The following is an 18,543-nucleotide window of genomic DNA, read 5'->3' on the forward strand; positions in this document are numbered from 1 at the left end:
CAACTGAGCCACCCAGGCACCCCATTCTTTCTTTGCCTTTTATGAACTTGATATTTTTGAAGAGTATTAATCAGTTATTTTGTAGAATGTCCCTCAATTTGGAGTTGTCTCATGTTTTCTCATGGTTGGACTAAGGTTATACACTTTTGAATACTACAGAAATGACATACCTTTCTTAGGACATCATATCAAGGGGCTGATGATGGCAAAATATCTTACTCCTGGTAACATTGGCTTTGATCGCTTGACTAAAGCCATGTTTACCAGATTTCTCCACTGTAAAGTTACTCATCTTTCCTTTTATAGTGAACGAATACCTTGAGAGTATTGATTTGCAACTATGCAGATCCTGCTTTTCCTCAAACTTTAACTTACTAATTTTAACATCCAGTACTAGAACATTCAGAGTAGTTTTGATTTTACCCCTCTGGGTTGGCTTATAAACTGGACTTAATTTCATCTTAATTTCAGTGTTAATTTATTGCCTTCGAGCATTCCACAGTAAATGGGTAAAATAAATTTATACTCCAAATTTTTATTTGGCAGAACATTGGCTTTGAGTTCTGAAAGATAACTTTTTTTGGGGGGGGTGCTCAGAGACTCAGTAGAGAAAAGGTCCACTGTCATCTCCCTTGGCCAGCAGGCAGAGTTCATTCATCCTTCTTTCACTTCAACTGAAGCCCTTTACAGTCCTAGCTTTGTGCCCAGGTTTTGTGTGTAGGCGTTCCAGATTGTTATCCTCCTTGGCCAGAGGCCTTGTCTCTTGTGCCTGAATGAGCGTTAAAATCCGGGTTCTTACCTGTTAATCGTGTTTGATTCTCACTTCCCCCATGTGGTACCTTATTAGCTTGTACTACACCTTCCCCTCTGGCTGTCAGCTACCTCTTTGCTTTGGTACCTGCTACATTTTCTCTCCTTTTTCACAAGCTCAGCCAGGAGTTTAAGCTTTAATTGTTGCCTCGTCTACCATTTTGCCACACACAAACTCTCCACCATGCCATATGGGCTCTCTAAAATTACACTAGAGAAAATACTGACTAGACACATTATGATTAATACCTGTGCTGCAGTGGATTTGGCTTTGCTCGTGTAGGCCTAGTTAAAATCCGCTCCACTATTTAAAAATCTTAATAACTCTCAGGCTTTTCTCTTTCTATTTTGGAAGCATATCCATTCTTACAGCCTTGAGTTTTATGGGATGCTAGAAAAAATTCTTGGCATTTTAGAATAAATAAACCATATAATGTTGTGCCAAAACAGATAGACTATTTCTTATGTTTCTAAAGAGTGGAAAAAGGACCAACGCTTTTTCTGAGGTTTTATATATACATATATATTTATACTGTGTTTCTTTTATTTCTTTTTCCATGATTATATTCTTGTGGGAGTGGGTAAATCATTAACAGTGAAACGACTGTTTCATCCAAAATTCAGCGTTCTAATGGTCTCTTTTCTAAACGAAGTCTCTGTGAATAAAAGCATGGCGGCTGTGTGGCCATCTAGTTGGTAACAAATGACCAGGCTAGTGCCACCCAAGCTTTCTTCTTTAATTAGAGTCCAACTTTTGTTTTAAAAAAGGAGAATGGTAACAAAACGCTAATTTTTTGTTCCATAGAGGGAGAATTAGGATGTAAAAATTACGGTAAACAGAGAGAACGCTGCACAGCAGGGAGGGAATGACACTTGGGCCCCCATAGGGTATGTCCTGCCCAGCCATTCTTTTTGCAACCCAGTGGCCTGGGTGTGGAAGGCATGCTTCAGTGTAGTGTTGAGCCATGTCCATTTTTATTCATTCATTTAATAAACATATGTTAAACTCCTACTCTGTGCCAGGCCCTGTGGTGGCTGATGGAGCTTCAGAGGTCAGTGAGCTGCCTTGGAGAATGCCACCTTGTCTCTGAACCCCTACCACCTACCATGGATCCTGACAGTGCTGTTTTCAGGCTGTCATTCTGGGTCATTCTCTTCCCATACTGTTTTGGAGGGGGGGGGCAGCTGTCCTTTGCTGTCCAGCTTTCTCCCACCCCTGAAGACATGGTTCCAGTTACCGTTCTTAAGATGTTCCCGACCACCCCAGTTCTCGGTGATCCCCTGCCTCTTTGACCTCATTGCCTTTCTGGTCAGGGCCACTCAGCACATCTTTTTCTTGCCTCACACACAAAAGTTGAAGAATCAATGACTTAGTGAATGTATGAACAAAAGCAGTGCCTTTTGTTTGGATTCAATTTTCACTCAGTAGTTAAGATCCTCTTGAAAGGGTATTCCTAGACCAATGTTGGCCTTTCTCGATGGACAGTTCATTCTACCACCTCCTAATAATTATAATGATACCTGGTACTTACACTCTGCTGCCTACACAAAAGTTCTGTACTAAATGCTTTCTGTGTGACTCGTCTAACCCTCACAGTAGCCCTAAAAAGTAGATACTTCTACTATTTTCATTTTGCAGACAAGGTAGCTGGGACACAGAGAGCTTAAGGAACCCACCCAACATGGCTTACTAACTTGCAGAGCTGAGATTTGCACCACGTGGTCTAGCAGTTTTGTCATGAGTTAAGATTTAGAGTAAAACTTGCTAAGGGTGACTCCTCATTCTGCCCCTCTAATGCCTTACAAGCCTCACCTGTGAGATGAGAATAATTCAGGAGATTACTGGGGGAACTGAATGAGTTAAAGATATGCCAAACACCAAGCCAGTAAATACCCCATGACCTTAGCTCCGTCCACTCCCCTCACCACTAGCCACGTGAAATTTCCACGTTCTGAGCCTGGAAAGCATGAGTATGCTCCTGGATGGCCCAGCAGCCTTGAGATCTTTGCTCTCACTCACTGAAATCTTTTGCCTTGCCTCTACCTTTTCTGGAGGGCTCTCCTCCACAATGGGGGTGATGGGGGTGATGGATGAGGAATTGCAATGATGCAGGATCCTGCAGAGGGGATGGAAAGAACCGTAGGAGAAGCTCACTACCTTACTACACGGAGGCTTCTCCTCGCTACTGTGAGGGTTAGACGAGTCACACAGAAAGCATTTAGTACAGAACTTTTGTGTAGGCAGCAGAGTGTAAGTATCTGCTGTCACCGTGGTGGTTCATCAGGCCTCCGGAAAGCTGAGGCATGAAGTGACTGTGGTCAGCCCCTGCTGCTGGCCCCTGGGAGAGACCAGTGTGTGGCCTGGGAGGGATTGTGCTGCAGCCCCCAGTACTGCCCCGAGTGGGAACCATGGCCCCAGAAGCAGTGGGGCAGTTAGGTTTGTGACTACCAACCAGCTTCCCTGTTTGGTTTTCTCTTGACTGACTTCCTGCTCATTTTTCCTTTTTTTTTTTTTTTTTCTGTTGTTGAAATGTCAAACGGTGAACAGATTAACATATTTGTTTGATTTTTGATTTAGAGCCACAGAGGCTTTATCAGCCTATGGATTTCTTATATTACTCTGAAAACCACTATATTTAGGCCTAATGTTCTATGGTTACACACTAGGATCCATTACATAATTTAAGCATGGGGTGTTTAAAACAAAGAAGCCAGGAACAAGTTCTCATTATATTATCTGGATTAAAAATGATTTCTCACTGATGTGGCAAAGTTTAAAAGTTCTAGCCACTGTTAAAGTGGAGGTGGGTGGCTGGCCTAGGTTGGATCCATGACTTCTGATTCAGATAAGTGATTTCGCTGTCATCCCAGTGCTGCCTCTCCCAAGCTCAGAATTCTTCATAGAAGACCAAAAACAAATCCAGAAATAGGCCTCTGCAATATGTAAGAAATTTTCCAACTTTGTATTTGGATAAAGAAGTAAATCATTGTGTTCATTAAAGTACTTCTCCTTCTTTCTTTTCGGATTTACTTCCTGGCACAAGAGAGCCAGTTGCTGTAATGAGAATCTGTCAATTGAGCATGAGTCTACCCTAAGACCTTTAGGTGACTAAGTGGTCCTAGGGAAGGGTCATAGTTAGAGATGTGCAGATTGTGACCTGCACAGCTCTGGGGACACCAAGCATGGAGAGTCCCCCTGTCAGTGGTTGGGGTATGGGGACAAGGCTCCCAGCATTTACTCTGCCACTTAGCCTCTTCTTTCCCTGTCAACCCCCACCCAAATTTGGCTTCTTGGTCTCCAAATCAAAAGCTTGTCATCCTCCCCTTCTCCCTTCTTTCTTCCCTCCCTCTTTTCATGTTGACTTGGGCACGCTTAATGAGGGTAGATATGATTGGATCCCCCCTTTCTTTCATGGCTCCCTTCCCCCGCCACCCACCAATATGCACATACCTTATCTGGGACAGAGCCTATCAAATTTGGTGAAGCACAACCACACATCAAACGCCCAGAATGTTCTAGAGACCTCTCTGTGAGGTTGTGTAAGCAGAGGGAAACTAAGCTGTGCAGTACAGGAGAAGCAATGTGGATTCCAAAAATGCTTTATCATAAAATTGGGTTTTGTTTAACTATTTTTAGGAGATCGTTATAGTCACAACCAGATGTATGATGGTCTCAGCAAGAGCAGGCCGTTTTGAGCAGCAGACACACCAAAATAGGGAAAGAGTTGTGTTAAAAGGTCCAAAACACATTTTTTTCTGAATTAAAAATTAAATGGGCCATCATGGGAGAGAGGACATTACAGAAAACTCCATAGTAAGCCAGAGAACTTGCTTTAGAGATAACTCCCAAACAGGGTGATGTAAGGAAGGGATTAAGAGGATGAAAAAAAAAAAAAAGAGCAGGATTGGAGGGAGGGAGGGAACTAAAGGAATAATCAAAGATAATTATTTAAGAGAAATCCTTTTCTAAGCTAAAAAAAAAAAATCTGGAGATTGAGAGAATTCACTGTTTGAAGCAAAATACATGAGAAGAGATCACTAAATATCCCAGGGTAAAAATGTACAGGTCATATATATAATGTTCTCATAAAGAACATTAAAGCAAAACCTAAGCAAAGCTTAAAAAACATCACCACCACCAGCAGCAGAACCAAGGATCTAAAAAGCAAAAAGAATGAACACAATGAACAGGCAACAGAATGAACAAATAATCCAATCAAGAAATGGGCAGAGGACATGAACAGACACTTCTGCAAAGAAGACATCCAGATGGCCAACAGACACATGAAAAAGTACTCCATAGCACTCGGCATCAGGGAAATACAAATCAAAACCACAATGAGGTATGACCTCACACCAGTCAGAATGGCTAAAATCAACAAGGAATCTTCAGTGCTTTGAGAGCAAACAAATTGGGCCCTGGTTGGTTGTTGTACATGGGGACAATCAAAACGTTTTTAAACCTTCAAGAAGACAAAACATAGTTTTACTCAATTTGAATTAAAAAATTACTCAAAGTAATGCATTTCTTTAATATGTTACCCAAGACCATGAAGATAAAATCAAAATTCAGTACTCAAGGAGGACATCTTATCTTAACAAATTGGAACAGCACTGGACCCTAAAACAACTTTCTCTCTCTCTCTTTCTCTCTCACATACATACACACGATTATACATCCCAACTCCAAGGTCAAATGTTATTTCAAGAGGTGAATGATATTGTCACAAATTTAAAAGGATGATGACATGGATTATGCCACAGACAAAATAGCCAAGTCTTAGCAAGACAGAGTGGGGAAACAAAGAGCTGAATTCTTTTTTTTTTTTTTTAAGATTTTATTTATTTATTTGATAGAGATCACAAGTAGGCAGAGAGGCAGGCAGAGAGAGAGAGGGAAGCAGGGTCCCTGCTGAGCAGAGAGCCCGATGTGGGGCTCGATCCCAGGACCCTGGGATCATGATCTGAGCCGAAGGCAGAGGCTTTAACCCACTGAGCCACCCAGGCGCCCCAAAGGGCTGAATTCTAAACATTCCATCTTGAGAGTAAAATCTTGTATTTCATCCTTATCTTTGGAACTTAGGTAGATCTAAGATTAAAATATTTTAGGGCAGTTTCTATTTCACCGAGATAGAATGGTAGAATCTAATCATTTCACAATGCATATGTATATGAAATCATCATGTTGTATACCTTCAATATATATAATTTTGTCTGCCAGTTATACCTCAGTAAAGCTGGGGGATAAAAAAGGAATTCTGGGGAATGGGACTGGAGATTGGAGCAGTGAAGACATTCCTTATAGAACTTCTTGTATTTTTTGAAATTGTACCGTGACACATTCATTTCTAATATTAAAACCTATTATTAAGAAAAAAAATATAGAGACAAGCACAGTGTTCCTTTTTAGAAAAAGAATTTGCAAAACTGAAGAGCAAAGTTAGTACAGTCTTCATTGCAAAAGACAAATAGCAACAGATGTTATACATGAAAAACTGAAAGTGAAAAATAAGATGACAGGGAAAATGAGTCCAAGAGAAGTCTTGACCATCAGTGTAAACTCCCTGATCACCGTTAGAACTGTTAGGACACGTTCCACCTGCCCGGGGTTGGCCTATGGTCACAGCTTTTTTTCACTTTCCCTTTTAATTTCTTGAGGTCTCATGGGCCATATTACCAGGAATTCCTCTTGAGGAATATACCAGTGTATTCCCCCTGAGAACTCTTCTCTACACCTTCCCCCTTAGTTGTCCAGGAACCCCAGGAGGGTTACATCATCCAACGAAGATGAGACCATTGTCAAACACCACTGCTGTGGCTCCCTGCGGTCACAAGGCTGCTGTGGGAGGCTGTTCTGCCAGGCTGATGGGTGCCATTTAGCTACACAGAAAGTCAAATGTTCGGTTTTTTAAGTTGGGAGAGACATGATCATGTCTATAAAGGCAAAGGGAGAGGACCAATAGTGACCAAGAAAGCAAAGACACAGATGACAAACTGGGTGATTGATGGATCAATGAGCAGTTAAGGATGGGTCAAGACTCAGGTATGCCTTTTGCCATTCCCTCCAATGGATGTTTCAAACGTTCTCTCTTTTCACCATTTTCCTCACACTCATGGTACAAAACCTCATCTCCAGGTTAACAGAGGCTGTAGAGGTCCCTCCTGAGATACAGACCTCCTCCATGTCCCTGCATCCATAACTTGGCATTCTTCCTTTCTCATCTCAGTAGAAAAGGTGTCCCCCCTGCTCTTCAAAGCTAGCTTTCATGATGGCCTTGTCTCATCAAGAGACCTGGAGCCCATCCTTGGCTCCATCCTTTTGCCCCATCGCCCCTGCACCAGCAGCCCTCGCTGGTGTGCCAACCCTCACGTTGCTTTCTGAGTGCTCTGACATCCAACTCTCTGCTGTCCTCTTGTTCAATGCTCAGGAGATTCCTTTCACCTGCAGAGGAAAACCCAGGTGCCCTAACATGGCACCTCATGTGCCTTTTGTGATTGGACCTCACCTGCCAGCTCTCTAACCCCTTGTTCCACTTCCTTGTGTTCTACTTATCCCAAGAATCCTGACCATCTGGGTTCATATCTTGACTTCACCACTTACTAGCTGTATGCCCTTGGGAAGTTTGCTGAATCTCTCTGGGCCTTAGTTTCTCATCCATAAAATGGGGATAATCAGGTACATCTGAGTGGCTTAGTAAGTTAAGCATCTGCCTTCTGCTCAGGTCATGATATGTGGGTCCTGGGGATGGAGCTCTGAGGAGGGCTCCTTGTTCAACAGGAAGTCTCCTCCTTCCTCTCCCTTTGCCCCCACCCCTCATGTTATCTCTCTCTCAAATAATCTTCAAAAAAATGGGGATAATCAAAGTTCCTGCTTAAAGGGCTTCTGTGGGAGAGATGAGTTCCTGCTTATGAAATAGTTGGATTAATGGATGCCTTCATGCATAACATGAATATACAGTTAACCACCTTTTTTTTTTAATATTTTATTTATTTATTTGACAGAAAGAGACCGAGAGGGAGCCCAAGCAGAGGAAGTGGGAGAGCGAGAAACAGGCTTCCCATTGAGCAGGGATCCCGAGGCAGGGCTCAATCCCAGGACCCCAGAATCGTGACCCAAGCCGAAGGTAGATGCTTAACACCTGAGCCATCTAGGCGCTCCCTATAGTTAACCACCTTACCCAATCTGACAACACAGTACAGTAGAACCATCTGAACACTAGCACTAAGCCCTTGGTAAATGTGAGCTCCTGTTGTCGAGTCTTTGTACAGCTCCTCAGATGTACTATCCTCTTGTTCTCCTTGGACCTTTAAGGATACCGTTCTTTCTACAATTCCTCCAACCTCCTTCCCCTCCTTGCCCTACTTCTGTGACTGGTAAATTGTCATTCATCTTCAGGCTCTGTTCTATTACCATCTCTGTTATGAAGCCTTCCTTATTTCCCTCTACCTGTATATACATGCCAGACTGGATGTGGGGGTATTCCCTCTAAGCTTCTAGACATATCTTTATTGCAACCTCCCCCACCATTTTTTACTTTGTTGACTTGGTTTTCCTTTTGGTCAGTGAAGAACTCTAGGGTGCGGTCATTGAGGGCTGGGGATTGAATCTAGTTCATTCCTCTCTTATTCTCTATCAGTTGATGTTGCCTGACATGGAGTAAGTGTTCAAATAGCTTTTGTCAAATGAATGAATGAATCCATAGTTAAGGACATGTTCAGGCAGAACACAATGGGAGATAGATAATTTCTTAGCAAATAAGAGATGGTCAAGTTTATTAGTAATCAAATCATTATGAATTAAAATGAGACCTCATTTTTACCTGTGGAATTAGGGAAAACTTTTAAAAATGATAATATCTATTTGCATGGACATTCTGTCATTGCTGGTGTGAAAGTGAAAGCAACTTATTGCCATGTATCAAGATTTTTAAAAATGTCCTTTTTTTTTGCCTACCTGATTGTACTTCTGGGACACTATCCAAAGTAAATTATTTTACTTATATATTTATTTATATTTTTAAAGAGAAAAAAATTACTTTAGATGTCAACTAAAAAATATGTGAGGTGGGTACATAGTTTTTTCAAAATTATTTTGTGAGTAAGCAAGCCAAAAGAAAAAAGTCACTGCTTCTGTCTGTGGTGCCCATTCCCTACCCTATACCACAAGACAGCTAGTCTCTTCCTTCCTCTGTGGTCAAAGGAAATAATTTTAAATACAGACAAATGTTTACACATGGAGATGTTAATTATGACATTACTTATATAAAAATTTGAGAAAACCCCCAAAATATCCAATAGGGTGGCTTAGCATTTTTGTTTCAGAAGAATATGTGATAACAAGGAATGTATTAGTTAAATGAAAAAAAAGGCCATAAAATATGTTCACAAATATTAAGAAAAAGAAAAGACAATTAAATACCCACGCATAGAAAAGAGACTGCAAGGAAGTATACCAAAATGTTTACTTACTTGGTTATGTTTGGGCAGTAGGAATTTGTTTGACTTTTTTTTCTTGCTTTTATTACCAACCAAATTCTCTATATTTAGACATGTGTTCCTTTTATAATGGAGTAAATCCAATAAATTCTATATTTTAGAGTGTGTGTTCAGAAAGAATTAGGACTGATTGTATTCTATTTGATATGTTTTGATATTAGTAAGTCTTAAATTACTAAATTGATTGTAAACACCTGGAGGGAACAAACCTAGTCTTGTTGAGCCCATTGTTCGATCAATAAATACCTATGGGCTTCTATGGGGGTGGCCTTCCATGTAAGGTCCTCACTCCTTGCCCCTGGCCATTGTCGCAGGGACCAGGATGGCCTCTCAAACATCTAGCAACCAGTGAGAAAGAGTTAAAAACAAAAAGCCAAACAAGAGAAGTTGGCTTGGAAACAAATTATCCTTGAACACAGGGTGGGTGTTAGCCAAAAGAAAGGTGCTAGAAAATGAATAGCTTTGCTTATAAATGAAATGAATATTCATTCCTTTCTGCCCACATTGCAAGTTAGGCACCATCATCTACACTTTTCATTTGCTGCTACCAAAAAATCTTGACATAATTTAAGAAACAAAAAACACTGTTGTCCTAACCTCTTTCAATGTTAATTGAATGGTATTGTGCCAGATTGTAAAAGAATGATAGAGGAGTGGCCTTTAAGGGTTTCTCAAATTGCACCTCTATGAGGAATATTGTTAATAATCCACAGCAATTGCTCTTAACAACATGAGAATATCTCATTTTTTGTTTGGCTACACTTAAACAGCCCCAGAGTTGAGTGCACCAAGACATACTGAATTTCAAACTAAATAAATCAAAATTACCATGTACATTCCACTACATGTCAAAACAGGAAAAGCCATAGTATTTGATGTGAAATGAAGATTAGAAGAGCAATAGAGAGAAAACTAGAAGCCTGCTTTCAGTTGGAATAAGAAAACAGGGTCAGTGATTTTCAATGCAGATGTACTTCTCTTGGAGAAAACATATAAAAAAAAATCAATTTACAATGCAGATGAATTTGGCAGTAATTATGATACTGTCAAAAGATTCTTTAGTTTCCAGAGGACTTATTTCAGAGTCCATGGTGCTTGCTTGTCATTAAGAGCTTGAAAGGAATCAGAGGAATTTAAAGCTAAAATGTTAGGTGCCATTGTCAATTTAAAAATTGACCAAGAGGAGGATAGAGCATCTTTATATGTAACAGGATGAAAAGGGGCGCCTAATTTGATTTCTCAGAATTAAGCAGTTGTGCAGTTTCTCAAATATATACATTATCTAAAGAAAGGCACACCTGGAACTCATTTACTTTATCACTTCAGACTCAATCCTGAATATGACTAATTAAAACAAGTGTACCATGTTCTTTTTACATTCTGCAGATAAATTCTGTGACTTTAGTCATCAGAAACATTTCACATTTTTCTAAGATAAACTTGCTTCAGAGACGTAACTCTTTTAGTTCAATGTAAATTGAAACTATCTCCATTATGGGATTATGAGAGAAATACAAATTGTTATCATTTATTGGGCATTCAGGTTTCCAGGCACTAATGCTAAATGTTTTTTTATACCTTGCTAACTTAACCCTTGATTTTCATTTATTCAGCCAACTACTTACTATTGAAATATTACTATGTTCCAGGAGCTCTTTAAAGTGTTGGAGATTCAGCCATGAACAAAATGGTCCTGTCCTCTGTGGATCTTGTGTTCTAGTTGGGGGACAAAGATGATATACAGAAAAAGAAAGTAGAGGGTATACCAGGTTGGCATATGATGAATGCTACTGAGGAAAAGAAAGCAGAGAAGGGGTTAGGGAATGCCGGATTTATGGAGGGAGGGGGTCACAGTTTTAAAAAGAATGGTCAGAGAAGGCCTGATGGAGAAGATGACACCCAAGCAGATGTGAAGATGCCCTACAGGAGATAAAGGAACAAATCATGGAACTGTCTTGGGGAAGAGCCTTTTAGGTAGAGGGAGCAGTAAGTGTGGAGACCTTAAAGCTACAGTGTACCTGGCTTGTTTGAGGAAAAGCAAGGAGTGCAGTATGGTACGTACAGCGGGAAAGGGGATGAGGTCTAAAAGATAGAAAAGGGGTCATCTTGTCAGACATCACATAATGAGACTTTTGGGTTCTACTTCAGGAGAGATGGCAAGCCCCTCAGAGGGTTTTAAACAGAGGTTTGACATGACCAACGAAGCCAATGGTCTTGTCCAGTTTCACAAGTAAGAAACAGAACTTGGGAGAAGTTAGGTAATTTACCAAAGTTATTTATGTGTTAGTGAATTAGTGGGGCTGGAATTTTAATCTGGGTCTGTGTAATTCAAAAGCTCATACTTTTTCCCCTTAAACCACAGCTGCACCTCCCGATTGCAAAGAGGTTTATGACCCAGGCTGGAGTAGGTTATTGTCTTAGTCTGGACTTGACCTCGTGTTTCCCTTTTCTCCGTAGTTCTTTGGCTTCTCTGGCAAGGCTACCGTGTCACACAACTCCAAGGGGACACCATTTATACCCTAAGTCTATAAATGTACTCCCATCTGGACAATGTCCGGATGAAGTGACCATATATAATGACCTTTTTCTCCAATGAGAACATAAATGGTTTTGAACTATGGTCAGGCTGGTAGCAAAATCCATTTGGTCGGACATTTGTCCTGGTCCCACTTTGAAACATCTCACCGTCTCTCCTTCCTCTGACACTTACTCTACCAGCTGTTTCTACCACCTTCCACTCACTGTCTGGCAACCCACTGGTCCAACAGTATGGCGGGCTGGGATGTCCGTGATGGAAAGGCAGGGTTTTCTGTTCTGCATGGGCAGCTCAGGACCACAGTGTATAAGAGAAAATCTGAGGGACTGTAGAACATGAGCATATATGTCTGACTTCTGATTAGTAAATTGTCATCACAATTGCTGCTTGGTTTAATTTAGGCTGAACCAGATTTTCTTATAAGCCTTAGAGCATAGAGCTTCAATTCTTGAGCCCTTGTTTATGTTGAAGCTAATTTTTTTTAAGTTGGTAGGAAAGTTCTTGCTTAGACTTTACCGATTCAATGTGTAAGGAAATACCCTGAGATTCAGAGCTTTAAACTAAAGTTTTTATTCATGGTTACTTGAGTGGGTAACTTTAATGGAATTATATCTTGTAAAACTGCTTAGCATTTCATGTGTCAGAATTCTGCCTGGTTACTTCAATACCCTCTAGCAGTTTGGCATTATTTTTTGACTCTTATGACTTTAATTACAAAAACTTAGAGAAAATCATGGCAGCGTCCCTTAAAGGATTAACCAAATAATACTGTGATGATCCATATAAAATATTATTGCCAGGAACAAGGTACAGTGCTGAGTAAAGGCAAAGATGATTGCCATTTTGAGTTTTTAAGATCAGCATTAGTAATCACAGAACACCAGATCAGTACAATGAAAGCTCCTTTTATTTTTTTTTAAGATTTTATTTATTTATTTGACAGAGAGATCACAAGTAGGCAGAGGAGGCAGGCAGAGAGAGAAGGGAAGCAGGCTCCCCACTGAGCAGAGAGCCCGATGTGGGGCTTGATCTCAGGACCCTGGGGTCATGACCTGAGCCGAAGGCAGGGGCTTTACCCCACTGAGCCACCCAGGCACCCATGAAAGCTCCTTTTAAAATGAATTTTCATTTCCCTTAAATGAAGGGGCAGGAAGCACCAAGATCAGACTTTGCTCTCAGGTCATATTTCAGGTTCGCTCTGAAGGTTTATGTGAGGAAAGGCTATGTGTGATGGAAGTTGGATCTTTGTTTTTGTGGCTGTTGCTAGCAAAAATAGAATATGCAGAAGACCGTGGGTCCTCACTAGGTTAAATACAGAATTCCTAAGTGACCCAGCAGTTTTACTCCCCAAAATTGAAAACAGGCATCCAAACTAAAACTTTTACATGAATGTTCACAGCAGCACTATTCACAAGAGCCCAAGGGTGGAAACAATGCAAACGTCCTTCGATGCATAAGAGATACCCCAAATGTGGCACATTCATACAATGGTATATTACTCAGCCCCCAAAAGGAATGAAGTACTGATACAACCTGGATGAGAGCACGAAAACATTGTGCCAAGCAGAAAAAGCCAGACACAAAAGACACCTTATTTCCATGATTCCTTTTCTAGGAAATATCCAGAACCATCAATCTGCGGAGATGGTAAACAGATTAGTGGTTGCCAGGTGGGGAGAGGGCAGGGAAGAAGGAAGAAAGGAAAGTAATGAAAATGTTTTGTAAGAGACCGATGTGGCGGTTGCCCAGCGTTGTGAATGTGTTAAACACAGCCAGCGGTACATTGTATGTTCCAGCTGTTTTTACCACAGTCCAAAATAAGGCGGGGTGAGAAGATCCCTTGTTTTTGGTGAAGCCCATTCAGGTTTGACTTCTAAAGAAGGGGGCACATGGCAAAGGCAGGGCAGAGTAATGGCAGCCACTTGAGCTCTGCAGGACAAGTCTTCCACTTCCGGGTTGCGATCCCCAGTCCTGGGACCCTGCCTCATGTGGGGACAGCAAGCGCAACTGCCACACCAACATCCACTCCAGGGCCCCTGGTGTCCTGTGTGACCAAGGGCCATTTTAAGTCTGGGGCAGCTTGTTTGAAACCTTCACATTAAAGACATTGGAAGCAGGGGGATACTGAGCTGTTTAAAACCCAAGCCTGCAGAGATCCAGCAGATAGAAACTTGAGCTGCAGTGAGGCCAGGACAATTTAAGCTTATCCACTGAAAAGGGAAAATCAACTTTTATGACTTTGGGATGCTAGAATAAGTTTAGTGAAAGGTAGGTGGGAAGTTTCTAATTAATGCTGCACATGTTCTTGTTCCTTGTCCTTGCAATTGTACCACTTGTCCTTCTTCACACTGGTTCTACCCTCAAAAGAAAAAATCTCTCAAAGGGGTTTTTTTTTTTTAATGATGACCATGAAAATAATATTTGTTTATTACAGAAGTTCAGAAAGAACAGAAACTCTCACATATACACGTGTGTCTATGTAAAGAAATCTCAGAGATCAGGGATAATATAGATATTTGGCATGTATCCTTGGTCTTTTTTTTAAGTTTGTATTTAAATTCCAGTTAGTTGGGTACCTGGGTGGCTCAGTGGGTTAAGCATCTGCCTTTGGCTCAGATTGTGATCCCAGGGTCCTGGGATCGAGTCCCACATCGGGCTCCCTGCTTAATGGGGGGTTTCCCTCTCTCTCTCCCTCTGCCCCTCTCGTCTGCTCTCCCTCTCTCGCTTGCTCTTGCTCTCAAATAAATAAATAAAATCTTTTAAAAAAATTCCGGTTAACATACAGTGTCATATTAGTTTCAGGTGGACAATAGCAATCCAGTCCTTCCTTACATCACCTGGTGCTTATCACAAGTGCCCTCCTTAATTCCCCTCCCCTGTTTCACCTATGAATATAGGGGTACTAGCACCTTCAGTTTCAGTGGGAATCCTGAAACTGAATTTATCAATATAGCATGGGCACCTCTCATGCCAGTAAATACCAATCAATAACATACTTTTCATGGTTGCATAGCGTTCCATTTTATGCACGTTTCATGACTGATTACTCCATGACCAGTGTTCTAAATGAGCCTGGGGCTTTTATTGAAGTGGTTCCTCTGTGGTTGCTTAGTCCTTTCTCATGGCTGGTGACTCAGGGTTTCTGAAATTATTTTCTGTTACCTGTTTATGCTGATCAATGATAGCTCTCAAAGCAGAGGTCATAGGCAATAAAAGGACTAGAGGTCTGTAAACAATCAGCTCAAAACCCACAACTTGCCCTGACGGAGCTTCACTCCATCCACTCATTCTGTCTTCTGTGTTCCGACAGAAGAGGGGCAGGAGAGTATGTGAGTGCATGGGCTTGGAGCCAGACTGCAGGGGTTCTCTTTCTGGCTTTCAGGAGGTTGGGTATACTCAGTGCTTCTGTGTTCTCATCTATAAAACGGGGATGATAATAATAGTCCCTATCCGGGCACCTGGGTGGCTCAGTTGGTTGAGCGTCTGCCTTTAGCTCTGGTCCTGATCCCAGGATCCTGGGATTAAGCCATGCATCAGGCTCCCTGCTTAGCCGAAAGCCTACTTCTCCCACAGCTGTTGACCCTGCTTGTACACTCGTACTCTCTCCCTCTATCAAATAAATAAAATCTTAAAAAAAATAGTCCTTATCCTGCAGGCCAGATGAGATGATCTGTGCCAGAAGTCCCTGGCAGCACAACAACTGGCACCCAGTTAGTACTCCCTGAAAGGCTAGGGTTATTATTATTACTCAATTCATGCAAGCGGGGCTCCTGGTTTGTGGCATTGGGAGCTCATCTGTGTGTGCCGGGGATGCCTATAATAGGTTAGAGACTCTGAAAAGCTCAGAAACCCAAGTGACTATACAGCGTTTCCTACACAGTGAGCCCCCAGCTAATATTGCTGTTTGATGGTCTGATCCAAACCGACCTGATGCAATTGTGGGATCCTCTTGTTTGAATTTGGTTGGTCTTGATTTCCCATTTAAAAAAATAAATAAACAAAAAGATAACAAAACAAAAAACCCCCAGAAACCCTAAGAAGCGGATATAGGTGAAATGCAATTTCTTCAGATATGTCAACATCATAGCCGTGGGCTTTCCTACATGCTAAGGAAATTCTTGACTAGGAGAGCTCAGAGATCTTCGATGATAGTGATAATGACAAGAAATACATAAAAGCACTAAAAGCCATTATTCCAAAAGACAAGTCTATAGCCAAAGAGCAAATAAAATCTTGTCTTCAGGGGCACCTGGGTGGCCCAGTGGGTTGAGCCTCTGCCTTCAGCTCGGGTCATGATCTCAGGGTCCTGGAATCAAGCCCCACATCTGGCTCTCTGCTCAGCAGGGAGCCTGCTTCCCTCTCTCCCTCTGCCTGTCTCTCTGCCTACTTGTGATCTTTCTCTCTGTCAAATGAATAAATAAAATCTTTTTTAAAAAAAAATCTTGTCTTCGGTCACTTAGCTGGGATTCTTGGGAACTGAATCACTCTCAGTAAGTAGAGTTTCTCGATGGTGGAAGCTTATTCAGGTAACCACTAGAACAGTTGCTATTTTAACTATTTTGATGTCCTTCTTTCTTACTCGTGCTGCATGGTTTATCGCTTCGATATGGAGACTGTATTGAAAACAGTCCCACGAATTTGTTAGGTTTTGAGTCCTCGTTGTTAATGTGTCATTGCTGTTATAATTACTACTATTATTATTGCTCTGCCACATAATTTTAATACGATTTGCCTTCAAAAGACTCAGACAATGATTCCTCTACACAACTCTTCACTTTTTAGTCTCTTCTCTCACTTTTTCCTCACTGGCAGGGTGTGTCAGTCTTAGTTTTTAACTGCAGAAATGTTTCTGATTGCATTCTCGAACTTGAAAAGACTTTCCAAACGTGCTGATTTATAAATTTTATACCATGGGAAGCCAGAGCCCCAAGTCTGTTACTATTCTGTGTAAAGTAAGATTAATAGGCATCGAATGAAATCATGTATCTGGTGACAGGTTTTTTTGACCATTCAAGGACTTTGAAAGACTTACTGTCTGGTTACAGGCTCTTCTCTACTAGAAGTTTGACTCTGGGCAAGATGTCATTTTATTTAGAAACTATAGTGCTTATGGTTTTCCCTTGTAGCCCTGGTGTTTTCCTACTACTCCTAAATGAAGTAGCAATTAAATTAAAGGAAAATAGTCACCTGTCCTCTATGCAGTTGATACAAGTTTTACAAAATGGAATTTGGATTTTTTTCTTAAAAGATTTTATTTATGCATTTGAGGGAGAGATAGAGAGAGGGCATAAGCAGGAGGAAAGGCAGAGGGAGAAGAAGCAGACTTCATGCTGAGCCGGGAACCCGACGTGGGGCTCAGTCCCAGGACCTGAAGGAATGACCTGAGCTGAAGACAGACACTTAACCAATGAGCCACCCAAGTGCTCTGGAATTTAGATATTTTTAACAGAAAGAGAATGAAGTGTTCTTAGATGTAATTTCATGAGCATTTTCTCATTTTCTTTACAGAGACATAATAATGAGTCTGACTGTTGGGAAACTCACAGACCATGAAGTTATAACCCTTGCCCGTCACTACCAGGTGCCCGAGGACATAAAGCCTGATGTGAATGTCCTAATTGCACGGGCCCATGAACAGCTCAAGAAAAATGCTTTTGAGAATTTTGAAAGACTCAATGCTATTTGTGTCTACCAAGACCGAGAAAAGTAAGCTTTCATTTTATCAATTTCAGTAAATCATGTAAGGTTCTGCAGACCTGAGTAATGAAGGAATTTATATTTTATCCAGTAGGGCAAAAAGAACACTGGGATGTCCCACTATACTCCACTATAGACCAAATGTACTTTATTTTTTTTAAACAAACTTTATTTTTATCGCAAAGAATATTAAAAAGTTGTACACTCAAGGTTGATATTTAATAACGTCAGTATTGTTACTGCTTCAACAATGAAGCAAAGGGCTTACGTGGACCTGGCTTTTTTTTTTAAGAGAAAAACTGTGGTGATGAATTCAATGAGTACTGGCACAGTTTGGTGTTCCTGTGTTGATTGATGATAAGCACCGGCAGTTTTACCCACCGGTGTTTTTGCACCATTAGTACAAACGTCCACCCAGTGGAAAATGTCTAAGTATTATTACAAAACTAGTCTTTTTGATTTTTTTTTTTGCTTAAATGTCAACTTTATTCACATTGGTATCAATAAAACGTGGTTATCACAAAAATCCCAGCAACATTCTTACAGAAATTGGCAAAATGATTAAAAATTTTCTTTTTTTTTAGTCTGGGTTGTATACAACACTTTTTTTTCCCCCCAAATGTACTTTAAATCATTTTGGGAAAGTATTTGGGTACTGATATTTCATCATGATGGTGAGTTTTGTTTGCTGATAGAATAGGGAAGGCCCTTGTATCTTCAAAAAGATAAGATGACCCTTTCCATTTCCTTTTAATTGTTTTTTAAAGGCTTTCAACTGAAACATAGTAAATCCAGATTTTAGAAGGTTTAATCCTGAAATATCTTTTCTTACATTAGTTTGTGATCACCGGGATTTATAAATGTGTCTTTTCTAATACAGAGAACAGGGAATTTACAAGTAAACTTTATTTAGAAATTCTTTGAAATTATTTCTTCTTGATAGTACGGAAGCTCAGCATAATCAATTTCTAGTACATTTGCCATGTTTCTATTACTCTTTACTA

At 40.7% G+C, this 18,543-nt stretch overlaps 1 protein-coding gene across 11 annotated transcripts in view; it reads left to right on the plus strand.

Moving 5' to 3' along the window:
• The window catches only part of EFHC2 (EF-hand domain containing 2), a 246,184-nt gene that overhangs the window by 145,317 nt on the left and 82,324 nt on the right, over positions 1-18,543 (plus strand). For all 11 annotated transcript variants that reach the window (XM_082718226.1, XM_082718232.1, XM_082718231.1 and 8 more), the window contains one exon: positions 17,351-17,548. In XM_082718226.1, the coding sequence (XP_082574352.1) occupies positions 17,351-17,548 (198 nt within the window). The remainder of the gene's footprint in view (positions 1-17,350; positions 17,549-18,543) is intronic.

Source organism: Mustela nivalis, assembly GCF_964662115.1.
Source record: "Mustela nivalis genome assembly, chromosome: X".
Lineage (NCBI taxonomy): Eukaryota > Metazoa > Chordata > Mammalia > Carnivora > Mustelidae > Mustela > Mustela nivalis.